Source organism: Aedes aegypti, chromosome 1 (assembly GCF_002204515.2).
Source record: "Aedes aegypti strain LVP_AGWG chromosome 1, AaegL5.0 Primary Assembly, whole genome shotgun sequence".
Taxonomy (NCBI): Eukaryota; Metazoa; Arthropoda; class Insecta; order Diptera; family Culicidae; genus Aedes; species Aedes aegypti.
Genome location: NC_035107.1, coordinates 64,473,293 through 64,496,306, shown reverse-complemented (window position 1 = coordinate 64,496,306; position 23,014 = coordinate 64,473,293). Strand labels below are relative to the sequence as shown.

Below are 23,014 nucleotides of genomic sequence, written 5' to 3'. Positions count from 1 at the left end.
GGTTATGTAATCTTGAATGACAGCATAACTGTATATTCACTCTAAACGCTTAGCATAATGCTATCTATATAAATAAAAATGGAATGGTGTTTGTATGTCACGAAATGGCTTGAGAATGGGTCAAAAAATTTGCATGATTCTCTCACTAAAGTATTCGTGAAGTGTTCCGACGTGTTTGTGTGTATAGAAAGTTAAGGATATTCAACGGGAAAGTCGAAAAAATGAGAGTGAACGGAACTGACATTTTGTATTTGACGGTCTATGACGCCTACTTGATGGCAAAACGAAGTTTGCCGGGACCACTAGTATTAAAATAACGCTACAAAGCATTTACAATGTTAATCAAATGCATCATTGCTTGACAGTTATTGAATAAATGCATGATAACATTATTAATGCAAAAAATGTTGACTTTCGACCAAATTAATGCAATGGTATAATGCTTGTGGTTACTTGGGAAGTGACCAATTTAAACCACCACTTTTCGCCGTCATAAAAGCTGCAATTGTAGTAGTGAGAAGACTTATGTTTGACTCCCTCTCACCACTATATGTAAACACAAAGCACGTGGTATATCTGTCAAAACACTTGATGGCATTTAAACAGGCCCTGTATGCGAATATAGAGCCAATATAGTGCTTATTGAATGCCCGTATGCATCAGGCTTAGAAGCATTAATGATGCTGTAATAGGGTTTCTATGCAGCGGAAGTGCTGTTATAGGGTGTGTAAGTATTTGTGGTGCTACTATAATGCTTGTACGCATTTATGATGCTGATTAAGGGCTTATTATTAGTGCTTATGGTTACTTGGGAAGCTAGGAATGAAGTGCTGGAGAAATTTCTTAAAAAACAACTGGAGGAACCGCATAAAGGTTCCCAAGATTTATTTTTTGAGAAATTTCTGTAAGAGTTCCTCGTTTAATTCCTCGTCTAAAAAATTTCTATAGCCAGTTCTGGTCATAATCGTGAATGAACTGTAGAAGTAATTCATATTAAAATGCATAGAAAAATTGTTGTAGGTTTTCTTGACAAAAAAAATAAACAGTATGTACTCTGAATTTTCCCAAAAACTTTGGGGATTTTCTTGGAAAAATACATATAGAAATCGTTCGAAGATCTCTTCGATTTTAATATTACAGGAGAAATCGATAGAAGAAATGGGTAGAATAATTAAGAATCTATGGATGACATTCAGAACGAATCCCTGGAAGAGACTCAAAAAGTTGGTCCACACTGGTTCTGCGGGTTTACGCGTGAGCGCGGAACGTGCGTTCGATCGTCTCCCTCCTTGTTGGCGGTTGGGTTGCTGACACGGATGAAATTGCTGACGCTGGCGATAAGGTGATGGCGGCTTGCCTGTCTAGGGCGCGCAAAATGGCGCGACGTGACCCTCTTCCGGCCAAAGGGTCAGCGAAATCGAGTGTCTAGGTGGTAAAAAAATCTCAATATAAAATTCAATTTCTTGACCTATTCTGTCAAGATTTTTTTTTTTACTTTTCCTGGGCGAAACAGCATACCTAGCTTAAAATAGGAGAAATTTTACTTGAGCGCTTTACGTTTCAGGTGCATACCGCGCATAACAACAGGAGCGAAGCTGCTCGAAAAATGCAAAATATTCATCCGATTCAAAAGTGGTACAAAGCAACGTCTGGTAAGTGTCGGTGAATTTTCGGTTCATTCGACTGCAGCAACAAACAAAACGGTAGTGTGCGTACACAACGTTGACAGTTATCTCCGTCTTCAACTTCACCACCACAACGCAACGGTACTTTTGACAGATCTCTCTCATCATTCGTCCGTCAGCGTCAGCAAGCGAAGATAACTGGAAAAGATCCCCAAAAACATTCGTCCCTCGCGTCGCGCTGCAACTTCTTTTATCCGGCTGCCCGTTCCAGAAGTGAAAAAAGACGTACACGTAGACAATCGAGTGCAGGTATTTTATCCATATCGCGGTGGTGCTGTCGTCATTTTAGGCACCCGGATATCTCGTTCCTTCGGGAAGAAAGTGCTGTGAAATAGTTCGTTTTAGCTGCGTGCGGAAACCGTCGGAATGCGGGTAACCAACATCCGCCGGGGTCGAATCGCCCGGATTGCCGTCACCGTTGTGATCTTGGTTTTGATCCTGTACATGATCGCGACCTGGTCCGGCGTTGACCATCGAACGGTGAAAGATGCGTACAATTCGCGATTCGCTGCCAAGCTGACCGGGAACCAAGGAGGCCACCGGGCCCAGCAGGATCATCGGAACGAGTTCCCGGTGCTGATCGAAGGTAGGTGCCGATTCTATTCGAGGAGTGGTGGGAGAAATCGGGTTTTAATGGTGTCGATCGTTAGCTCGCCTAGTCTGGCTTTTTGATAATGTGTGAATCGGCAGAAGTCGGAAAATATGAGTCGCCCGCTATATCGGTGTCATAATGAGGTTTTGGTTTATAGCAGTGATTCCCAATCATTTTTAGAGTTGCAAACCCCTTTGTGATTCCAGGGCTGGTAGAGAGTTACTTTTTAGTGATTTGCTCACCAAAACGGTCACTAAAGAGTATCTTTTCAAGGACATATAAGCAAAATATTCCCTTAGGGAGCCCATATAACAGTCATTTAGCATAGTTAATTAAAAGATCAAGAACCATCAATGACATGATGATCATTTAATTCTAAAGTTTCTCAAATCAATTCATTTCTAGTTCCGGTCATTTTGCTCAAAATCCTGAGGAAATATGGAGCTCAAATCATGTTAATCTTTACGAGTTTGCTCAAAATATCTTAGTAAAACAATAAACAGAGAGAAACAATGAGGGTTCTCATTTTCAAGAGCTCAAGGGCAGGACAGGATATTTCCTGTTTTGTATCGGGTTGTTTCTGGAAACATATTAAGATAATGCCACAATAGTGCTCTTATAATGATATTTTTTTTCATTTTGCTATGTATTTCAATTTCGATTTTTCTATTTCAATGTTCCAGAAAATTTTTGAAAATGTGATGAATTAGATTTCAAGCGTTAGTTCAGGATTTTTATCAGGAGCTTACTTACTTACTTACTTAGGTTACTTACAAACAGTGCTGGGAATGGTAATAGCAGTAGGCTAGAATTTCACGAACATCACGTGGCTCTCCCCAGTACAGTAGATCAAAAACGTGAATCTCATCAAGTAGTCTATTTTGGGTGAATGAATTTTCTAAATCGTTAGTGTCATTGAAGGCTCTAAATGCGGGAAATGCAGCGGGAAATAGAACATTTTTCTACAGTAATTTTGGGTTGCCCTTAGCAACGGGTGTTTTGCAATTTTCAAGGCTTTTTGCCTACAGCAGCGATGGGCGTGAGTTTCACTGGCTCCGCTGACTGTGATTGGCTTTGTTTGGCTACTGTAAAGTGAATTTCAGATTTTTTCCCAACTCTGCTTACAAATATGTACAGTTTGTTTTTTGAAGATTGTATTCAAGAAATTCTCCAGATATTCTGAAGTTCAGACCATTCCTCAATCAAAATTTTTTGGGGACTTCAGAAAATGCTTGGAAGCTAAAATTTCCGAAATTCGGTTTGAAAGAATCTGCTCGATATTTCATTGACAGTTTGTGAGACTTAGAGATACTCATTTAAAATTCTTAGAGGAGTTCCTTCGAGCTTTGCTAGAGGCTCGACAAATTTAAGGGGTACAGTAGAAAACTTGTTATTAACGTGTTATTCAATATCAGAATGCATTTTGTTAGAAATATTCTGATAAAATCATAACGAAATCTTAAAATATTAGTTAAAATAAAAAACCTGGAAATTGTTGATTAAGAGTTATCTGTTAAGATGTTCACTAAATAAATGAATGAAATAATATATAACGAATCATCATCAAGAGTCATTGGAAGTACACTGCCCATAACTGCATAACAGTCACATTCGACATTTTTGACAATTTCGAGTTAATACCGGGAAGAGTCATCAAATGACAAATACTTTCGATCCACTTACTAAAATCTGCGAGATTGTTCTAGAAAATTCGAAAAAAATACCAAGTTGTTTTGTCACATTGGCAATTGTAACCGCATAACAGACACATTGAGATTATACATGAGCCCCATAATGCAGTGGCAACGAAATTTCTATCAGAATTTTTTTTTTGACTATTCACCCAATAAGTTATTTGAGTTGAACAAAATTTCAGCCTCAAATAAGCACTTTTGAATTCTTAGTGATTTTTTGAAATATAGGGAAATGGGATACCAAGTTTGAATTTTGTTGCAGTATGGGAGGCATCCCATACTGCAACAAAATGCAAACTTGGTATCCCATTTACTCAATGCCTACTTTTGTCGAATGTTACAAATATGCAGTTATGGGCAGTACAGGTATGTTCCGTTTTTATCAACAAGATCGGCAATTTTCAGTTGATAAAAACGGAACCGTGACAATAACGGAATAATTTTCTTGGACAAAATATTTTACAAATTTTAAAAGAAAATTGCAGTTTTGTCAGGATAATATACATTTTCATCATATTAATGCACAGCATTGATGTTTGAGAGCTGTGAAGAGCATTTAGATTGTTCATTCTTCTAGGTTCGTATTGAAGGTTGATTGCATACTCCTATCAATCAATATGATTTTGTAATATATCTTTAATAGTTTAAGTTTTCTTGGTTAGAATTTCAATAAATGTTACAAAGAATATTGAAACGATATTCACATAAATGTCCTTTGCATCATATTTGAAAAAATGGCTACAAGGAAGTGGGTCAAGTTCAATTGTTTCTTTCGTCAAGAAATATTAAACAAGAAACAACCCAGACAACCAGAAATCGCATGAAAGTTCACATTATAACTCGTTTATTCATACTAATTACATCAAACTCGCAAACCACCGTGGATAAACTCGCCAGTTTGATGAGTTTCCTCGCATAAAACACTTTTTTCTGAGTTCATTTGTACATTTTGCTTCGTCCCGTACACTCGTACAAAGTAAGTCGAATCAATCCGTAGCAGCTGTCAAATCAACATTTATTATCATACGTCAAGTCGCATAAGATCATTGGTTATTTCGGTAGAATAATTATACACTCGCAATGTATGTTATTATTCATCACATAATATATGCACGCATATCGCCTCCAGTTTTGTACGTAGAAGACCTTTTCGCGACATCTTATAAGTGAAATTTTTCACATATAAAGCCTCCAGGTGATTACGTTATACGTGCATTTTGGTTGTCTGGGAACATCTTTTTCCACTATTCCCCTCCCCTTGGTTATGCGACCTTGCCGCGATGGGAGGGCATAATCCATTAGCCCATATGATGGAAACCAAAGGCGTAACCTGTAGTGGTGGTATCACATTTTGGCATTTTTTGCTTAAAGCCGCGTCATAATTCATATGGCATAGACGCAATAATATCTCGGATGTGATCCAACGGACATTCTGCGTCATTGATAGAATTGATGCCCATTTCAAATAATTAATCTATTCGAAGTGGACATTAATACTATTGGTGACGTTCAGTTTGCCTTTTGCTAACCAGAATGATCCGTAGCCACTCTTACTATTAGCTAGCTAGATACATCGTTATCATATACGACGTAGGGAATACTTAGGAACTCTTAGGAAAATGACTAGTAGATTCACTGAGTAGAAATGAGTGGCGACAATCTTATTTTAATATGGTTTTTACATTGCCATAATAAGAAATACCTCTTTTGTAACAGCGGTATAAATAATCTAATTCCAGCTTCATTTTCGCAAAATTTACAAGTAGAAAGTAGGCGTTGTGAAGCATTGCATTTGCCACCGAAAAGTGAATCTTGTGGGAGACTGTAATAGAAGCCTAAGGTAACTTTACTCTTCAATATTCACTATAAAAATGACTATGGAAAGTAAGACGCTGAGATCGATCATTAGGGTACACTTGCTAGTTTCGAAAAATTGTTGAACAGACAAGGAAAGCGACTTTTTTCTTTAAGGATATATGAACGTAATGACCAATAAATATTTTTAACAACAAAAAATGAAATTAACTAGAACTACTACTAAACAGCCTAATTTTGTTAAGACTTGACGACACTTGACATTTAAGACTCTAATCTTACGTAAAAGACAATAGTAATCAGAATAGCACTTGAATGACAAATTATTCAAAACCATTTCGACTAGACAGTATTAGTAATGCACTACTATTTCAAACAAATTCTACACTACTATTTCAAACAAATTCTAATGGAGCTGCTGATTTTCATGATGCTTCCTTTTCTCAGAAGCAAGGGAATATGGGTACTTTTCAAAAACTACCACGTCACAATACTAATAAAAAAACAGTGTTCATGTGGGCGCCATTGCCTAGTCCGTCTGAGTATTGGTCCTGGTAGAGGGGAAACTTGGCAACTAAGCCAGACCGAGGGTTCAGCCTTGACAAGTTAAGCTGTCAGGCAGCTCCAACTGAATACCATACAAAAAAAAAAAAAAAACAACATCTTTTTCCACTATTCAGCCTCATCCGTCTGCTTCTTCTTCTTATTTTTCTTCTTCTTTTGCTTCTTCTTCTTCTTCGTCTCCTTCTTATTCTTTATGGTATTACATCCCAAATGAGAAAGAGTCTTCTTCTCATCTTAGTGTTCTTTAATCACTTCCGCAGTTATCAACTGAGACCTTTTTTGCCAAGAAAACATTGTTTGCATTTTTGGCCACACCCGATTGGCGATTAAGTGTGGAGTTATGTTGCGAAAGTTTTGCAAACTGAAATGAATGTATACGGTTTCCTGTACTTTGAATTGCCGAAATTTTACCAATAAAAAACATGGTGAGGATCTTTCTGCTAAAGTTATTTCTTCCAAATTCGACAGGGATGCACTAACCGCCAATCTACAACAGTGTCACCATCGCCTTTTGGCTTTACGTTAAATCACGAACAGACTGGCAATGAACTAACCTGAAGTTCTAGTTTTTCGTTGAGTAAAAATAATATTAAATACCAGTGATGCCGTCAAACTTCGTTTTGCCATCAAGTAGGCTGCTAAAAAATGGCATGCAATCTTCCATACAAAATGACATATAAGTTTTCAGTTGTTTTTTCAAGTTATTCCAGAGAATTTTCCAACTCGTTTCCTTTACTGAAACACGTCGGAACACTTGACGAATGCAACAGTGAAATAATCATGTAAATCTATTAGCCCGTTAAGCTATTTCGTGACATACAAACACTATTCCTTTTTTATTTATATAGAAGTTTATATCAAAAAACAAAAGTGTGCAAACTCTAGAACAAGCATCACCAAATTAGAACTTTTTGGTAAAAAACTCTTTTGTAATAGCCCCTCTACCGGCAGCTTCATTTTTTTCCGCCAAATATTTTTTTTGTTTCTTGATATTTTTGCACCATTTTTTCACAAGATCCTAAAAAACTCTTCTAGTTGTGTGGTGCAAAAATATCGAGAAACAAAAAAGTTATCGCGATTAGCATATTTTTTTAACGGTAAAAAATGAAGCTGCCGGTAGAGGAGTTAATTAACCTTTAAGTCTTCATTTGAGGATGGGGGTTCATGTCTGCTCAAAAATCAAGATCCCAGCAAGTTTGGGATGTCAACGTGCGTGACGTCGGAATGTCCGGTATCAACAGTTTATCAAATTGTCAGCCCTTCACCCTATTCCTCGATGCAAACTTACTATATGAAGATTCCAAAATTTTCTATAGATGGCTTAGTTTTGCTGGACCTTTTCCTCTACCCCTTGGAATAGGATCTAATCAATTGCTGTTTGCTAAAATTTGTGCAATTCTATCGAGTTTGAGAGATAGAAGATAATGTCCAAAATATTTCAGGATAAATAAAATAAACTCGATCATGTCTTTTGCAGTTGTCCAAAACATTCTTAAGTTCATTTCCAAGTGCATCCCTTATAAAAAAGAACTGAACATGTATGTGATCGTTGATGTCTACTACCTGGAAAAACCTGGAAAACCTGGAATTATCAGGGAATTTTATTCAACCTGGAAAAAACCTGGAATTCTCAGGGAATTTCGATCACAATCAGGGAAATTATTTTGAACCCTAGCAACACACATGTTACAATTGAGTATTATCAACAGATATATAGCCAAATTTAGTCATATATAAGTTGATAATACTCAATTATAATATGTGTGTTGCTCGGGAAGCAGTAATTCATGATAGAATATGTTCACGACAAAGGATTTTTGCGTTATAACCCAGAGCTATCATTAATTGCCAGAAAACTATCTTCGTTCGAAAAAAATTCGGCTGCGCCGCTCTCCAAAAGCTATATGAGCTGTTCAGTGAGAATTCTTTCGAGTATGAAATTTCATCAGCTTATCAAAACATGATTGATGTTTTTCATGTATCTAAATTTATTCGGTAAAGGATTAACATATCTAGGGCTAGTAGCAGGTTTCTTTTTAAATACCATATTTTTGCAAGTCTCTAAAAAGTCTCTATTTTTGATAAAAGGTGTCTGAAGTCTCTATTTTAACCAAAATAGTATCTAAAGTCTCTTTTCTTTCCTTATCTTGCTTGCAGATAACTGAGATGCAAAATTTCTTCTCATATTTCTCGAGATCAGCCTCAGGAAATATCCTTGTGTTTTCTCCAAAGATTTTATTATGAATTCTTCAAGAAATTGCTTCAGCATTTTTTTTTTCATAGGATGCTTACAGGAGTTCCTTCATAATTTGCTTCAGGAAATCCTTGAACATTTCAACGTTAATACCTCTAGATATTTTTCTCAGGCAGTACTTTGAACAAAGACTATCTTTGGACTTCTTCCAGATATTTTTTCACTAACTATCCAACCGAATTCTACAGTCGTTAATCAAAGAGATATCCAAAGTTTCCCACAGAATTTCTCCCAAGAAAACTTGACAAGAATTTCAACGCCATTTCGTCTACGGTTATTCCATAGAATAGACCCAAAAGCTCCTCGAGGGGTTATTCGAGTCAATATATTGAGAACATTTCAAATAATTTCCTCAATTCGACCTGTGTTTCATTATTAAGTTTCTTTAGAGTTTTTTTTCTAGGAATTTCTCCAGCATTTCATCCAAGGACCACTGGAGTTCATCCAAACATTTTTCAATAAATTTCTCAAAAAATCCCCATGGAATATTGAAAAGTTCTTTTAAGGTTCCACACAATTTAACACCACAGCAATTTTTTCTATGAAATGCTTCGACTGTAGGAATGATTATTCCTACACAATTTTCTAGTAATTTCGTCCAGTGTTCCAGGAGATCCTGCGAGATATTATGATTTTTCTTTTTTATTATTATCGTAGCAATAATCTTGGAAATCTTCTAAAAGTTCTTCAAGAGTAAGTCTTCCTGAAAATCCTCTTTAATCAAGGGTGGCCTAAGAAATTACATAAGTAACTGTAACAGAAGGTACCCATAAATTTACGTCAAGGATTTATTTTTTAAATTCTCAGCTCTCTGGGAAATTACATTCAAATTTTATTGGTGAAAACTTCTGGAAGAATGCTTGAGAAAAAGGTTTTGAAAACTTCCTTGAGAAATATCTTAGAATTAATAGAAGAACTTCCGAAAAGGTATCCTCAGAGAAATTTGTAGTCAAAATCTCATAAAAATTCTAAAGAAAAATTTTGTAGAAAATCCTGAGAAATCCTTGGAGGCTAAACTAATTGGAGAATCACCGGATAAAATCCTCGAGGACTAAGGGTTTTTTCACAAAAAATATCTGAAGGAATTTCTGATGAAAGCCTTGTGGTATTTTTTGTGATAATGTTTATAAAACCTGGAAATATCAGGGAATTTCATTTTGCTAAACGAGTAGACACCCTGATCACGTGAAGGGTTATGGGGGTAAGAGGATTTGAGATATCTTACGTGCCATACAAATTATTTTTGTATTTTCATACACAAAATCATACCATAGAGGGAAGGGATCGAAAAGCCAGAATTATCTTAGGTAATCAATGGACAGCTCCTATGTCTAACAAATTCACATAGAAAATTCTTGATGCCATGTTATATAAGAGAAAGAAGAGGTCTCTACAACTCTCTTAAGTACGTAATCAACTAATCACAATTTCCAGTTGTTACTAGGACGTGGCCAGAGCAACTTTCGATTGTTGAATGATGGATCAATCTTGTCAAACAGACCATGCTAAGTTTGAAAACTCCAATTGATTAGTGGATAAGAAGGAGTCAAAACTTTTTGAATCGTGTATAAGCTGATGCCTATCATGAATCGTAGGTACTAAACATTAACATAATTTCAAATATTCAACTCTGAGGCTATTGAAAAGCATTTAAATTGCTTCAAAATAAGTATTAAGTTTATATTCTAACATTTTGAGAACTAAAAAAATATTTTTTGGTGTTGATGAAAACGGAATAATTTGTTGACGAAATCGGAACGTGACAAAATCGGAACGTGATAAAAACGGAACATACCTGTATTCCATGAAAAAATGATTATGTTTTCCTGATACAATCCCAAAAGATTCATAATGAACACATTACACGAATGCGTATTTTAAGTCCATAAAAAGAAAATAATTTTTAGTTATCCTCGATTAGTTTTCGAATTTAAATAAGTACGACGTGCTACTTTCATACATGGTGATGTTAAATACATTAAATGTCAAAAAAAAACTAGATGAAAAATTGGATCAAAAAGGTATTGGGCAACATGAAAACTTCCATAAAATCTTGTATTATTCTTAATGGCTGACAATCGTTCTCATATGTTAAAAGGCTCTTCCTTGATCACACTAGCAAAAAAAAAAACTTTTCTCGGTTCGTTACTTTGCACAAAAATTAGATTCTTCCACTTAAAAAAGTTAAGGAGTTTCTGGGAGAAATATTAGAAAAGTTCCTGAAGAAGTATTAAGCATAAGCATTGAAGACCGTACAATTCATACTTGCTACTTCGTGATTGTCCAGAATAATCTAAACTGCACAAGGAACCAACAGATGTAGCTTGGGAGTAGCTTTCCACCATCAATGTACACTTTCGAGAACTCCAAACATGTGGAAGACTGGCAACACTGTTGTATGGTTGACACGCAATCTTTACCTTCCCGCGTTTTAAATTCAGTTTAATTGTGTATAAAATTAAATTAATTCTTGATTTTTGTGCGATTGTAAAGTGATAACGTTGTTGTGCAAGCTAAATGGTGTTATGGTTGTGGTTACTATTTGAATACTACTGAAAAATAGATTGTTATGCCCATTAGTGATCTTGATAAAAGGGTCTATTGTTTTTTGTGTGATTCATTCTGAATGCGCTCCTGCTTGTAGTTGCTGCTCTTGTTATGCTGTCGATGCTGTATTGAGACGAAAAAAAATTGTCGGTGAAAATATAACGAATTGAGTAGAAGTTAATTGTAAGTACACCTATAGATACACTTTGCTAGTGTCGTCGATTCTTTCAAAGGTTTATCGTGCTATTCTTTGCCGCCAAAACGGCCACTTGACAAGCGAAAACATTTGTTAGTTATCTGATTGATGCTCATTGTGGTCTCGCTCCCTAGACAAAAAAGCTTGTATTTGTGATACTTCTTGCCGCCCAAACGGCTACTTGACGAGCAAAGTGCTTTGGTCCTGGTTGAGCGGTTTAGTCTGGTAGGCTGGAAAACAAACTTCAACGTTCTAGTATTGACTAGCCGTGAATACTAGAGTTCATGTTCAGCATTGGTTGTCGTTATTGTTGTGGTTATTATTCACGCACAAAAAAAAAACCATAGGACTTTTTTTATTAAATGTTTGTATCTGGCAACTCCTATCTGTTGTTATTCCAGTACTTCACCCCATTGAACCAAATAGCTTGTGTGTTTCAATTTTGTTCTGATTTTACGTTTTAGTATTAGTTCGTGTTGCTCCTCATATAGATTGTTTATTTACATTCCTGTTTGTTGACATTTTTTGCTTCAGCTTGCTTTTTCATCTAAACTTTGTTGGGGATGAACCTGCCTACGGCAGAAAATCCCTTCAATAAAAAGTAATTCAATTCAATTCAATTCAAATCTAAACTTTGCATAATGGATACAGATGTCGTTTATATCTGCAATATTTGTTCAAAAAAAGATACGGATGGCTCCAAATTTTTAACGTGTATGTACTGTTTAACGAGTTCTCATTTTAAATGTAAAAACATTGTTGGAAATGCTGTGCGTCGTATGAGGGATACCGAATATTTTTGTTCATCTGATTGTTCTGCTATTTATCAACGAATCGTAACTATGCAAAATATTAATCACTTCACTTGATGTCTTCGTTTGCTGCTGAAATGAAAGCAACTGTTTCAGCATCTATTGCTAAGGAAATGCTGTCGGTTAAAGCAGACGTTAAACAAATCACAACTTCAATCGAAAAATCCCAAGAATTTTTATCTGCTAAATTTCATGAGATTGTCACCGATTTTAAGGATCTAAAGCTAGAAAATGAAAAGTTGAAAGAGGAAATAGTCCATTTGAAAAAATCGCAGCATCAGTTACAGGGTATGGTACATAAGTTAGAAGCTAATGTGGATAGGTCTGACAGAGCATCCTTGGTTAACAAAGCTGTTGTGTGGGGTATTGCTACTGTTCCTGGTGAAAATGTACTGCAGTTAGTGGAAAAAATACTCTTGTACTTAGGACTCAGAGAGCCGTCTGAACTTGTAGCATCTGCTGAGCGTATTTTTGTCAACACCAAAGCTAGTAACGAGCTGGTTCCTATTAGAATTGTATTCCATGATAGTGAATCAAAAGAGGCAGTGTTCAATAAGAAAAAACAGTTTGGAAAGTTACTTTCAACAGCCATCGATAAAACGTTCAATGTTAATGGGAAACCGATGAACGTAACATTACGAGATGAGTTGTCTCCTCTCTCTTTGGAGCTTTTGAAAGAGCTTAGAGAGCATCAGGAAATGCTGAATGTTAAGTACGTTTGGGCTGGTAGGGGCGGAGTTGTGTTGGTTAAGAAAGATGATGGCAGTAAACCAGAGATTGTTAAAACCAGAGAAGATCTTAGTCGTATTATGAATCGCTTCTTGCTGTCTACACACGGGCCTGATGACGCTAATGCTTCTGGGCATTCTCCGTCACCTAAGCGTAGAAAAAATGTACAGTAAAATAATTTCACGAATAATTTCGATTAGTAGTATAAATACCTAAATGTTTAAAATGGATACCTTACCGAATATGATTGTAAATAAGTATTATAATAGTTTAAACGCTTTTAATCAAAATTGTGGAATGAACAACAATTGTTTGAATGTGATCCAGTGGAATGTAAGAGGAATGAATAATTTTGAGAAATTTGATGAATTGATTTATTTTGTGAATGAGTGTAAAATAGATATTGATGTCATAATTGTCGGTGAAGCGTGGTTGAAAAAGGAGAATATTTGTGTTTATAACATTCATGGTTACCGTGCTTTTTTCTCATGCCGTGATAGTTCGTCTGGTGGGTTAGCTGTTTTTATAAGAACATCTTTAGAATATAAATTGATAGACAACAAAACTATTGATGGCTTGCACTACGTGCACTTAGAAATCAAATTTCGTGGCAACCTTCTCAATGTTGTCGGTGTTTATCGTCCACCATCATTTGATTACAATGAATTTCAAAATATTTTAGAAGGCTGGTTATCAACCTCCACGTCGTCTAAACCATTTTTTCTTTTTGGCGATGTAAACGTTCCAATCAACATGCAAAACAACAACATAGTAATTCGTTATAAAAATTTATTAGAATCTTACAGATATTTATGTGCAAATATTATCCCAACGCTTCCAATAAGTAACAATATCTTAGACCACTGCATTTGTCCAATGGATCTTGCTTCACAATTCCAAAATTACACTATATTTAGCGATATGAGTGATCATCTTCCTGTGATTTCGTCTCTTCCTTTCGGTGTTGGTAAAAGGCAACAAGAACTTAAAATAAAAATGGTAGATCACGAGAAACCGCGAACCCAATTTTCAATCTTGTTAAATAATCTTCAAACCACTGACGATGTTGATGCTACTTTGTACACTCTTGTCACAAGTTATAATTCATTATTGCTTGAGTGTACTAAAACCGTAACTAAAATTGTCAAAATTAATGGAGTGCATTGCCCATGGATGATTTATGGCCTCTGGCGATTGATACAAATAAAAAATAATTATCTTGAAAAACACAAAATCAATCCCAATGATAGACGTAATACTGAAATGCTGGCTCATGTTTCTAAAAAAGTTAAAAATGCGAAAATACGATGCAAAAGAGTATATTACGAAAACATTTTGAAAAGTTCTAGCCATGCCAATGTGTGGAAAACCCTCAACCAAATATTTGGCCGTTCTAAAGAGACCGATCAAATAAAGTTACTTAAAGATGGACGGTTATAAGATTCAGAGTATGATGTTGCCGAAGTATTCAATAGCTTTTTCTCCAGCATTGGAAACAATTTGGCCGATAAATTGCCAAATGACAATTATGATTTTTTTAAAACTGTAAAACATGTTAGCAACACTATATTTCTCATACCAACAACCACGAACGAAGTTCGTATTTTGATAAGCCAGCTTGATGGGAGAAAAAGCAAAGGGCATGACAACTTTCCAGCAGATTTGGTGAAAGCTAACATAGAGCCATTTTCAGTAATCTTGGCTAAGCTCTTCAATAAAATGATAACAACTGGATCTTATCCCAATATTCTAAAAATCGCAAAAGTTACACCTGTATTTAAATCTGGAGACAAACAGGATCCTTCTAACTATCGCCCAATTTCTACTTTGTCAGTCCTGAACAAAATTTTGGAGAAACTTTTAACATGCCGGCTTGTAAGTTTTTTGTGTGCCAACAATGTATTTTATAAATTTCAATACGGCTTTCGGGAAGGTTGTGAAACTACTACTGCAAATATTGAGCTTATTGATGAGTTGATCAGTCAAATAAACCAAAAAACATTGTTGGAGGTCTTTTCATTGATTTGAAAAAAAGCTTTTGACACAATAAACCACGAAATTCTTCTGAAAAAACTCGACAGATGTGGTATAAGAGGAATCGCAAACAATCTTATAAGAAGTTATCTTTCAAATAGGAAGCAATTTGTTGTAATAAATGGTGTTCGTAGTAGTTTACGCCCAATTGATATTGGAGTGCCCCAAGGGAGTAACATTGGTCCCCTATTGTTTTTAGTTTTTATTAATAATTTGGGTAACTTAAGACTTCGAGGAATTCCAAGACTTTTTGCGGATGACACTGCATTGTTTTACCCGCAGGCCAATGTTCAACTAATTGTCAACGATATTGAAAAGGATCTTGAGAGTCTCATAGAATACTTCAACGGCAATCGTCTTTCGTTAAATCTGGCAAAGACAAAGTATATGGTTTTTCATTCTTCCCGTAAAGAAATGTATCAGGTGAAATGGCGTCGTTATGTGGACTAGTGAAAAGAGTACGTTCTTTTGTGCACAAAGATGTACTAATGCAATTTTATTATGCTTGTATCCATTCAATTCTTCAGTATCTCGTTATTGTCTGGGGTCATGCCGCAAAATCAAAAATTAGGAGATTACAGGTTTTGCAAAACAGATGCTTGAAAGTCATTTTTAATTTATCTCCATTCTTCCCAACATTTTCGCTCTACAGTAATTTGAATCACAAAGTCATCCCCGTACTTGGATTACGCGATTGCCAAACAATTATGTATGTACACAATACTTTGAACAACCGCAGTTTTCATCACAACATTTCTTTTCCATATAGATTAAATATCCATAATACTAGACATGCATTCGAGCTTTCGAGAAGCAGAGCATACACGAATCTGGGGCTAGAACGTATCACCAGTTACGGCCCTCTAAAATTTAATTCACTTCCAAATGATTTAAAAAAACATAATCAACAACATTCATTTTAAAAGCAAGCTCAAGCAACATTTACTGAGGAATGTAAATGATTACTTACCAGAGGCGTCGCGTGACCTAATTATCCACCTGTGCACTGGTTACTTAACTTTATCTTTTTTTTTTGCAATATGTATGCTCCACGGACCAACTTTTTAAGTATAAAGAGTGGTAATCACCATTCTCGAATATGTGTTTTTCTCAGCTCTTCAATCGAATTAAATATTTTATATTTTATTTAGTAATCAAACTCTTTAGTTGAATTTGTCAATAGAGTTGTATATGGGTATCCAATTTATATATTCTAAACCTTCGTTAAAAATTGAACTAGAATTCTGTTTCAACATTTTCCGTGCCCTGAAATTGTTAATTCCCCTTGGAAAATTTTACTACAAGACGAGCTGTCGGGATTAGATGTCATTGAGCCTGAAATTTGAGCTTGAAATCTATTTTGATCATTCAGAATGTCAAAAATAAGATGTCGAGCGTAATAAAACCGTTCAAAAGGGGCGGTCCATTAATTATGTAAGGGTTAATGGGGGGAGGGGGGGTTTGAGATTTCTTACGCGCCATACAATTTATTTTTAATTTTCATACAAAAAATCTTACAATGGGGGGAGGGGGGGTTGAAAAACCCCGAAAATTGTCTTACGTAATTAATGGATCGCCCCAAACAAGAAAAAAGTGCGCTTTCGGTCAATGGATCATTAATATAACCAAAACGGCCGCTATGAAAAGCACAGATAGCGCCACCGTAGTCTTGTGTGTTGGACATAACAGCGATGCTGTCACAATGTTAAATTCCGCCGTTGTTTTGATACGGTGAGTACCGAAAGAGTTACGTCAATATCCCACCGCAAAATCGTTAGTGTGGAGTGTTTTCTTCCAAAATGCGAAATCATCACCTCCAACTTAGTTCTAAACCCACCGTTATATGAATAATGGGAGCGCGTCAGTCGTCGCAAGTTTCTTGTTAAGCAGTCAATAAAAACCGGTAAATTTGTCATCGCAAAATAACCCAATAATCAGTCATCATTCAATGATGAATTTTGAAGAAGTAGTGACAATTTTAACAGCACTGGTTTCAAACTAATCTTGCAATTTAAAACTGTGACTATCTATGGTCACCATGGTCATGTATATCTTTACATAGAATTGAACCAAAACAGTTTGCATCGTGTAAAATACTCGCATTTTGTTACATGTAGAACACGCGTGGTGTCGACGATGGCGCTGGGGGTGGGCGCGTCCATTCTGCGATTAAATATTGCAAAAACTATTGCGCAGGATGCGAAAAGCGAGGTTTGATTACTAAAAGTCAACTAAAAAATAATCCACACATATGAAGTCTGTTTTTACTAAAAATGTGTATTTTTGGGTAAAATATAGCCAAAATTATGGGACCTCGAAATCTTAAATTTATCACCTTGATCACAAGTAAAATTTAAATAATTTTGCCGCGAATTTCTTAGTCACAAAATTTGGCTAAATTCTGAGCCAACTAAAACATTTTTTAAAGCTTTTTAAAGTTTTGGTATGCATACATTCCTGCATGTTTGTTTGAGAGACTTCTCTTCAAAAACATCTAGGTTATTTATGAAAAAAAGAAAGCTAAAAAAGGTTTTTGAACCCCTACAAGGTCGTCAAATTAGCCACATCTTAGAACAACATAATTGTTCATACAACTTACTGCTCCGGTGTTTGTGGATTTGAGTGTTGAATTTCAAAAACATATTTGACAGTTCCTTCAAAAAAAATCTGCTCTGGGGGGAGGGGGGGTGTTGACCCCAAAAACCCCCCTTTGGTTGCGCCACTGCTTGGTAGCACTAACTACACGGCCACGGAGCCTATAATATGTTTCATAATTACCGTGATGCATCAATACCCGGACGCTTAAGCTGACACACTTGTTCAAACTCCGTTTTAAACCATTTTTCATCGCATAAGATTTTATTTCATTATTGCTACATATAGCTCTATACCAGAACTTGATATGAAAATTAAATTTTATGATAAAATTTATGATATACCATGAAAATCATCGAAACAATCAAGCTTGTCTCGTCCTTAAATCCGGACACCAGAAGCATTACTTGTTTATAAATCCGGACACTTGTGAATCAAAATCCGGACAGCGCTCATGCAATATGGAATATTGCCTCGAAATCCATAAAAAGTGTACATTCATTGAATTTAATGTCACATTTATAAACATTAAATGCAGGAATGTGATTTATAATGCTTATGTTAATAAAATGGTTGTAATTTTTAAATTACCTCAAATGCATCCATACATATGGGGTTGAGCGCTTGTCGTTAGAACCTCTGAAATATTTAAGGCACACTACTTTTCAGAGCATAAAACTGTATTCTAATCACTCTTAAAACCTGATTGATAACGTTTGTAAGATTTCTTTCAGATATATCCTTCACATATTCACTCACAGAAGTAAAACACAATGCTTTTGATTGGTGTCCGGATTTAAAACCATCTGCTGACAATCCCGGACAGTCTCTTTTACACCGTTATATGCATATTTACACGAACTTCACGATTTTAGTGCTTCCAAATACATGAATTTATGTTTATTTTGCAGTTATGTTCAAAATAAGTTGTAAATAATGTCATTTAAACACATGACTACCAGCTGAATATAAACACACTTTCTTCGCCACTTCTTCCGAAATGATTCACAATGCAGAAAAATAACACGTCCAACACGAAAGACTTTTTTGTTTTGATTATTGTTAATTATTAGGCGATGGTTACTAGATAACGAATGATTGTAAAATGATCAGCAAGAATGAAAGTTGACATTATGAAAAAAAAACCTTTATAATACTTAATTTCATCATTAATTAATGTATTTTACCAGAGTGTCCGGATACACAGCGTAACAAAAATGACACTTTCGCGTGTCTCAAGGATCAAATTAAGTGTTTCTAGTAGATTTTGGGTCGCTGAATCTGATGCCGTTCTCAGAAATGTTCCAGCACGTCACAATTTTTAGCTACAGGTCGCCAAAGTTGTATAAAACACTAGTTTTATTGATGTTTACATGAAATTTAAGGTATGATTTATATTTAACTTTTTTGTGATATAATCTACCAAACATGCTGAATAGGACTTGAACTTTCAATTTAGATACAAATCAGTTGAAATTTTACGATAAAATTTAGGTAAAATCGATTTTTTTCAACATGTCTTCATATAAAATTCTTCGTTTCTCTTATATGGCATAATACAATACTTTTCTGAACCACCAAAAAATAACATTTTACCATCGAAAATATTATGAACTTCGTTGATAATTGTTCTATACATAAAGTTTGAATTCTGTGACAAATTGAGCAAACAAATTGCCGTTAAAGTTGGAAAACTTGCATGCAAGTTGGCTGAAACAGTCAAATTTAGCATTTTCAACAGTCAATATCTCAAAAACTAGACGTGCCATGATATTTCTGAAAACGGCAATGGACTCAGCAACCCTTAATTTAGTAAATAGCGGTATTTTGGTTCTTGAGACAAAACCGTGTTCCGCAGTGATATTGGTACCGTCCGGATTTTGATTCACCACGGTATCAAATATTTAAGATAAGAAGCATGTTACGAGCCTACCAAATCAACTATCCATCCGTTGATGAGCATAAGCTCACAAAAATTCACTCCGACAACGCGGAAAACTGAACTCGAAGGCCACTCTTTTCCGGACGCAAATCTTCAAAATTCTCAAAGACAATTGTGTTGCAAACGCTGCCTAAATTCACTAAAACTGATCACTCAGAAGCAGCAGAAAAAAAACGCCAAACGTGGCTCTATAGCAGCCGTTAATTATGATATTAGTTCCAAATAAACCTTTGCCTTTATATTTTGTCCATAATATATTATTATTATTATTATTATTATTATTATTATTATTATTATTATTATTATTATTATTATTATTATTATTATTATTATTATTATTATTATTATTATTATTATTATTATTATTATTATTATTATTATTATTATTATTATATTATTATTATTATTATTATTATTATTATTATTATTATTATTATTATTATTATTATTATTATTATTATTATTATTATTATTATTATTATTATTATTATTATTATTATTATTATTATTATTATTATTATTATTATTATTATTATTATTATTATTATTATTATTTATTATTATTATTATTATTATTATTATTATTATTATTATTATTATTATTATTATTATTATTATTATTATATATTATTATTATTATTATTATTATTATTATATTATTATTATTATATTATTATTATTATTATTATATTATTATTATTATTATTATTATTTATTATTATATTATTATTATTATTATTATTATTATTATTATTATTATTCATTATTATTATTATTTATTATTATTATTATTATTATTTATTATTATATTATTATTATTATATTATTATTATTATTATTATTATTATTTATTATTATTATTATTATTATTATTATTATTATTATTATTATTATTATTATTATTATTATTATTATTATTATTATTATTATTATTATTATTATTATTATTATTATTATTATTATTATTATTATTATTATTATTATTATTATTATTATTATTATTATTATTATTATTATTATTATTATTATATTATTATTATTATTATTTTATTATTATTATTATTATTATTATTATTATTATTATTATTATTATTATTATTATATTATTATTTATTATTATTATTATTATTATATTATTATTATTATTATTATTATTATTATTATTATTATTATTATTATTATTATTATTATTATTATTATTATTATTATTATTATTATTATTATTATTATTATTATTATTATTATTATTATTATTATTATTATTATTATTATTATTATTATTATTATTATTATTATTATTATTATTATTATTATTATTATTATTATTATTATTATTATTATTATTATTATTATTATTATTATTATTATTATTATTATTATTATTATTATTATTATTATTATTATTATTATTATTATTATTATTATTATTATTATTATTATTATTATTATTATTATTATTATTATTATTATTATTATTATTATTATTATTATTATTATTATTATTATTATTATTATTATTATTATTATTATTATTATTATTATTATTATTATTATTATTATTATTATTATTATTATTATTATTATTATTATTATTATTATTATTATTATTATTATTATTATTATTATTATTATTATTATTATTATTATTTATTATTATTATTATTATTATTATTATTATTCAGATCGTTCCAGCACACTGTGTTGACCGGTTGTCTTCGTTCACGCGTTCGAGTTAAACCAGGTGTTTTTCCGAGTTTTTCGCGGTTTTCGCGATCGAAACGCGTGTGAATCTGTGGTTGCGGTGGTGAAGAATAAGTGCACAGTGAAGGTTTGGTGAAAATCGGTGTTAAACCGGCCGAAAACGGCGAAAAAAAGTGACACCCACGTGCTTTGAAACGGCCAAACAAATCGCCGTCAGCCGGCTCCCCGGCCGTTCTCATTCAGCATTCGGTGGTGCACAGTGTGCTTGAATTGTTTTTCGCTGAAACAAAAAAAAAAGTGTCGGAAGTTTGGGAAATAGTTGGAATTGAGAAAGTGAGCGATTCTCATCAGGGGTTCACTACAGTAGTGTCCAGTAGTGTCTACAGTGCGGCACAAAATTTTGGGAACGCCTAGGCATCAGTCTCTACGTCCGAGGAAAAAATAAGGTAGGATCTTTCCTTTTATTTTTTCATCGCCAATTGGGGTAGGTAACGGGTGACCGTTGCCAGTGAAAGTTTTTTCCACGTGAATCAACATGGCGGCCGCTAGTAGCGGCGACCCAGGTGGGACTGTCAAACGTAGAGTACCGGAGTACATGGACCCAACGAACCAATTTGGTGAGTTGACGTTCCTGCAACTGTCTGGGAAAAACGGAGTAGCGTTACCGATTAACCCGTACATTACCGGGAAATCGGTTGAGGCATGTGCCGGCGGACCTATTGAGAGCGCAAAATCCGAAGCGCAGGGTACAAAATACACCCTACGAGTTCGCGACCCAGCCCAAGTAGCCAAGTTACTTAAGTTAACGAAGCTAATTGATGGGACTGAGGTAGAGGTCGTCCCTCATCCCAATTTGAACATTAGTAGATGCGTCATTTCCTGCATGGACCTAATTCAGATGGAGGAAAAGGACATCTTGACGGAGATGATTAGCCAGAAGGTGATTCGTGTGCAGCGTATCACCCGAAATGAAGGTGGCAAAAGGGTCAATACACCGGCACTGATCCTTACGTTCTGTAGGACCACGTACCCGGAGTATATGAAAGTTGGCTTGCTCCGTGTCGCTACTCGCCCCTATTTTCCGAACCCGATGCTCTGCTACGGCTGCTTCAGCTACGGGCACACTCGTGTTCGTTGCCCTGGACCGCAACGCTGCGTCAATTGTTCGCAGAACTTCCACGGGGAAGAATGCGGTGAAGCTCCCTCGTGCCGAAATTGCAAGGGTGATCATCGGCCAACCAATCGCCAGTGTCCGGTATATAAAAGGGAAGTGCAAGTGATTAAAATCAAAGTGAGCGAAAACCTGAGTTTCCCGGAGGCCAGAAAACGCGTGGAGCAACAAGCTGGTAGCTTCGCCCAGGTAGCGGCCCAACAGAGCGTTTTTGAGAGGAAGCTGAAGGAGCTGGAAGCGGCCATGCTCCAAAAAGATAAAGAAATCGCCCGGTTGCAGGAAGACAACAAAAAGAAAGAGGAGAGGATCGAGCAGATGATGGCTTTCATCAAGCAGGTCAAGCAGCAGTCTAACCCAGAGAGAGTGCATCATGTGAGCGAAACCGTCGTCGCTGAGAAGCCCCGCCACAGCCGAGAGCAACGAGTGGCCCAGTCGACGGCTGGCCCGATGACACGCTCAAGGAACAACTCCCCGGCCGTTCAGGAGACCAAGCGCGGAAGACCTCCAAAATTCGTCTACCCCAAACCAGCCACCTCGCCAGATACCAGCCCGCCCCCGAAGAAGACCGCACCCACTACCCATGACCTGACTCAGATGGAGTATTCCGGCGAAGAGTCTGAGGTATCGGAGACACCCCCTAACCAGCGTCTTCGATAATTCCACTCTTGAACAACGTTCGGAAT

At 34.6% G+C, this 23,014-nt stretch overlaps 1 protein-coding gene across 1 annotated transcript in view; it reads left to right on the top strand.

Annotated features, from left to right (window-relative positions):
- The first annotated feature begins 1,778 nt into the window (after window positions 1–1,778).
- The window catches only part of LOC5564999 (N-acetylgalactosaminyltransferase 7), a 47,927-nt gene continuing 26,691 nt past the window's right edge, over window positions 1,779–23,014 (top strand). Inside the window, exon 1 of the mRNA XM_021838287.1 lies at window positions 1,779–2,271. Within this exon, the coding sequence (XP_021693979.1) occupies window positions 2,052–2,271 (220 nt within the window). The 5' untranslated portion in view covers window positions 1,779–2,051. The remainder of the gene's footprint in view (window positions 2,272–23,014) is intronic.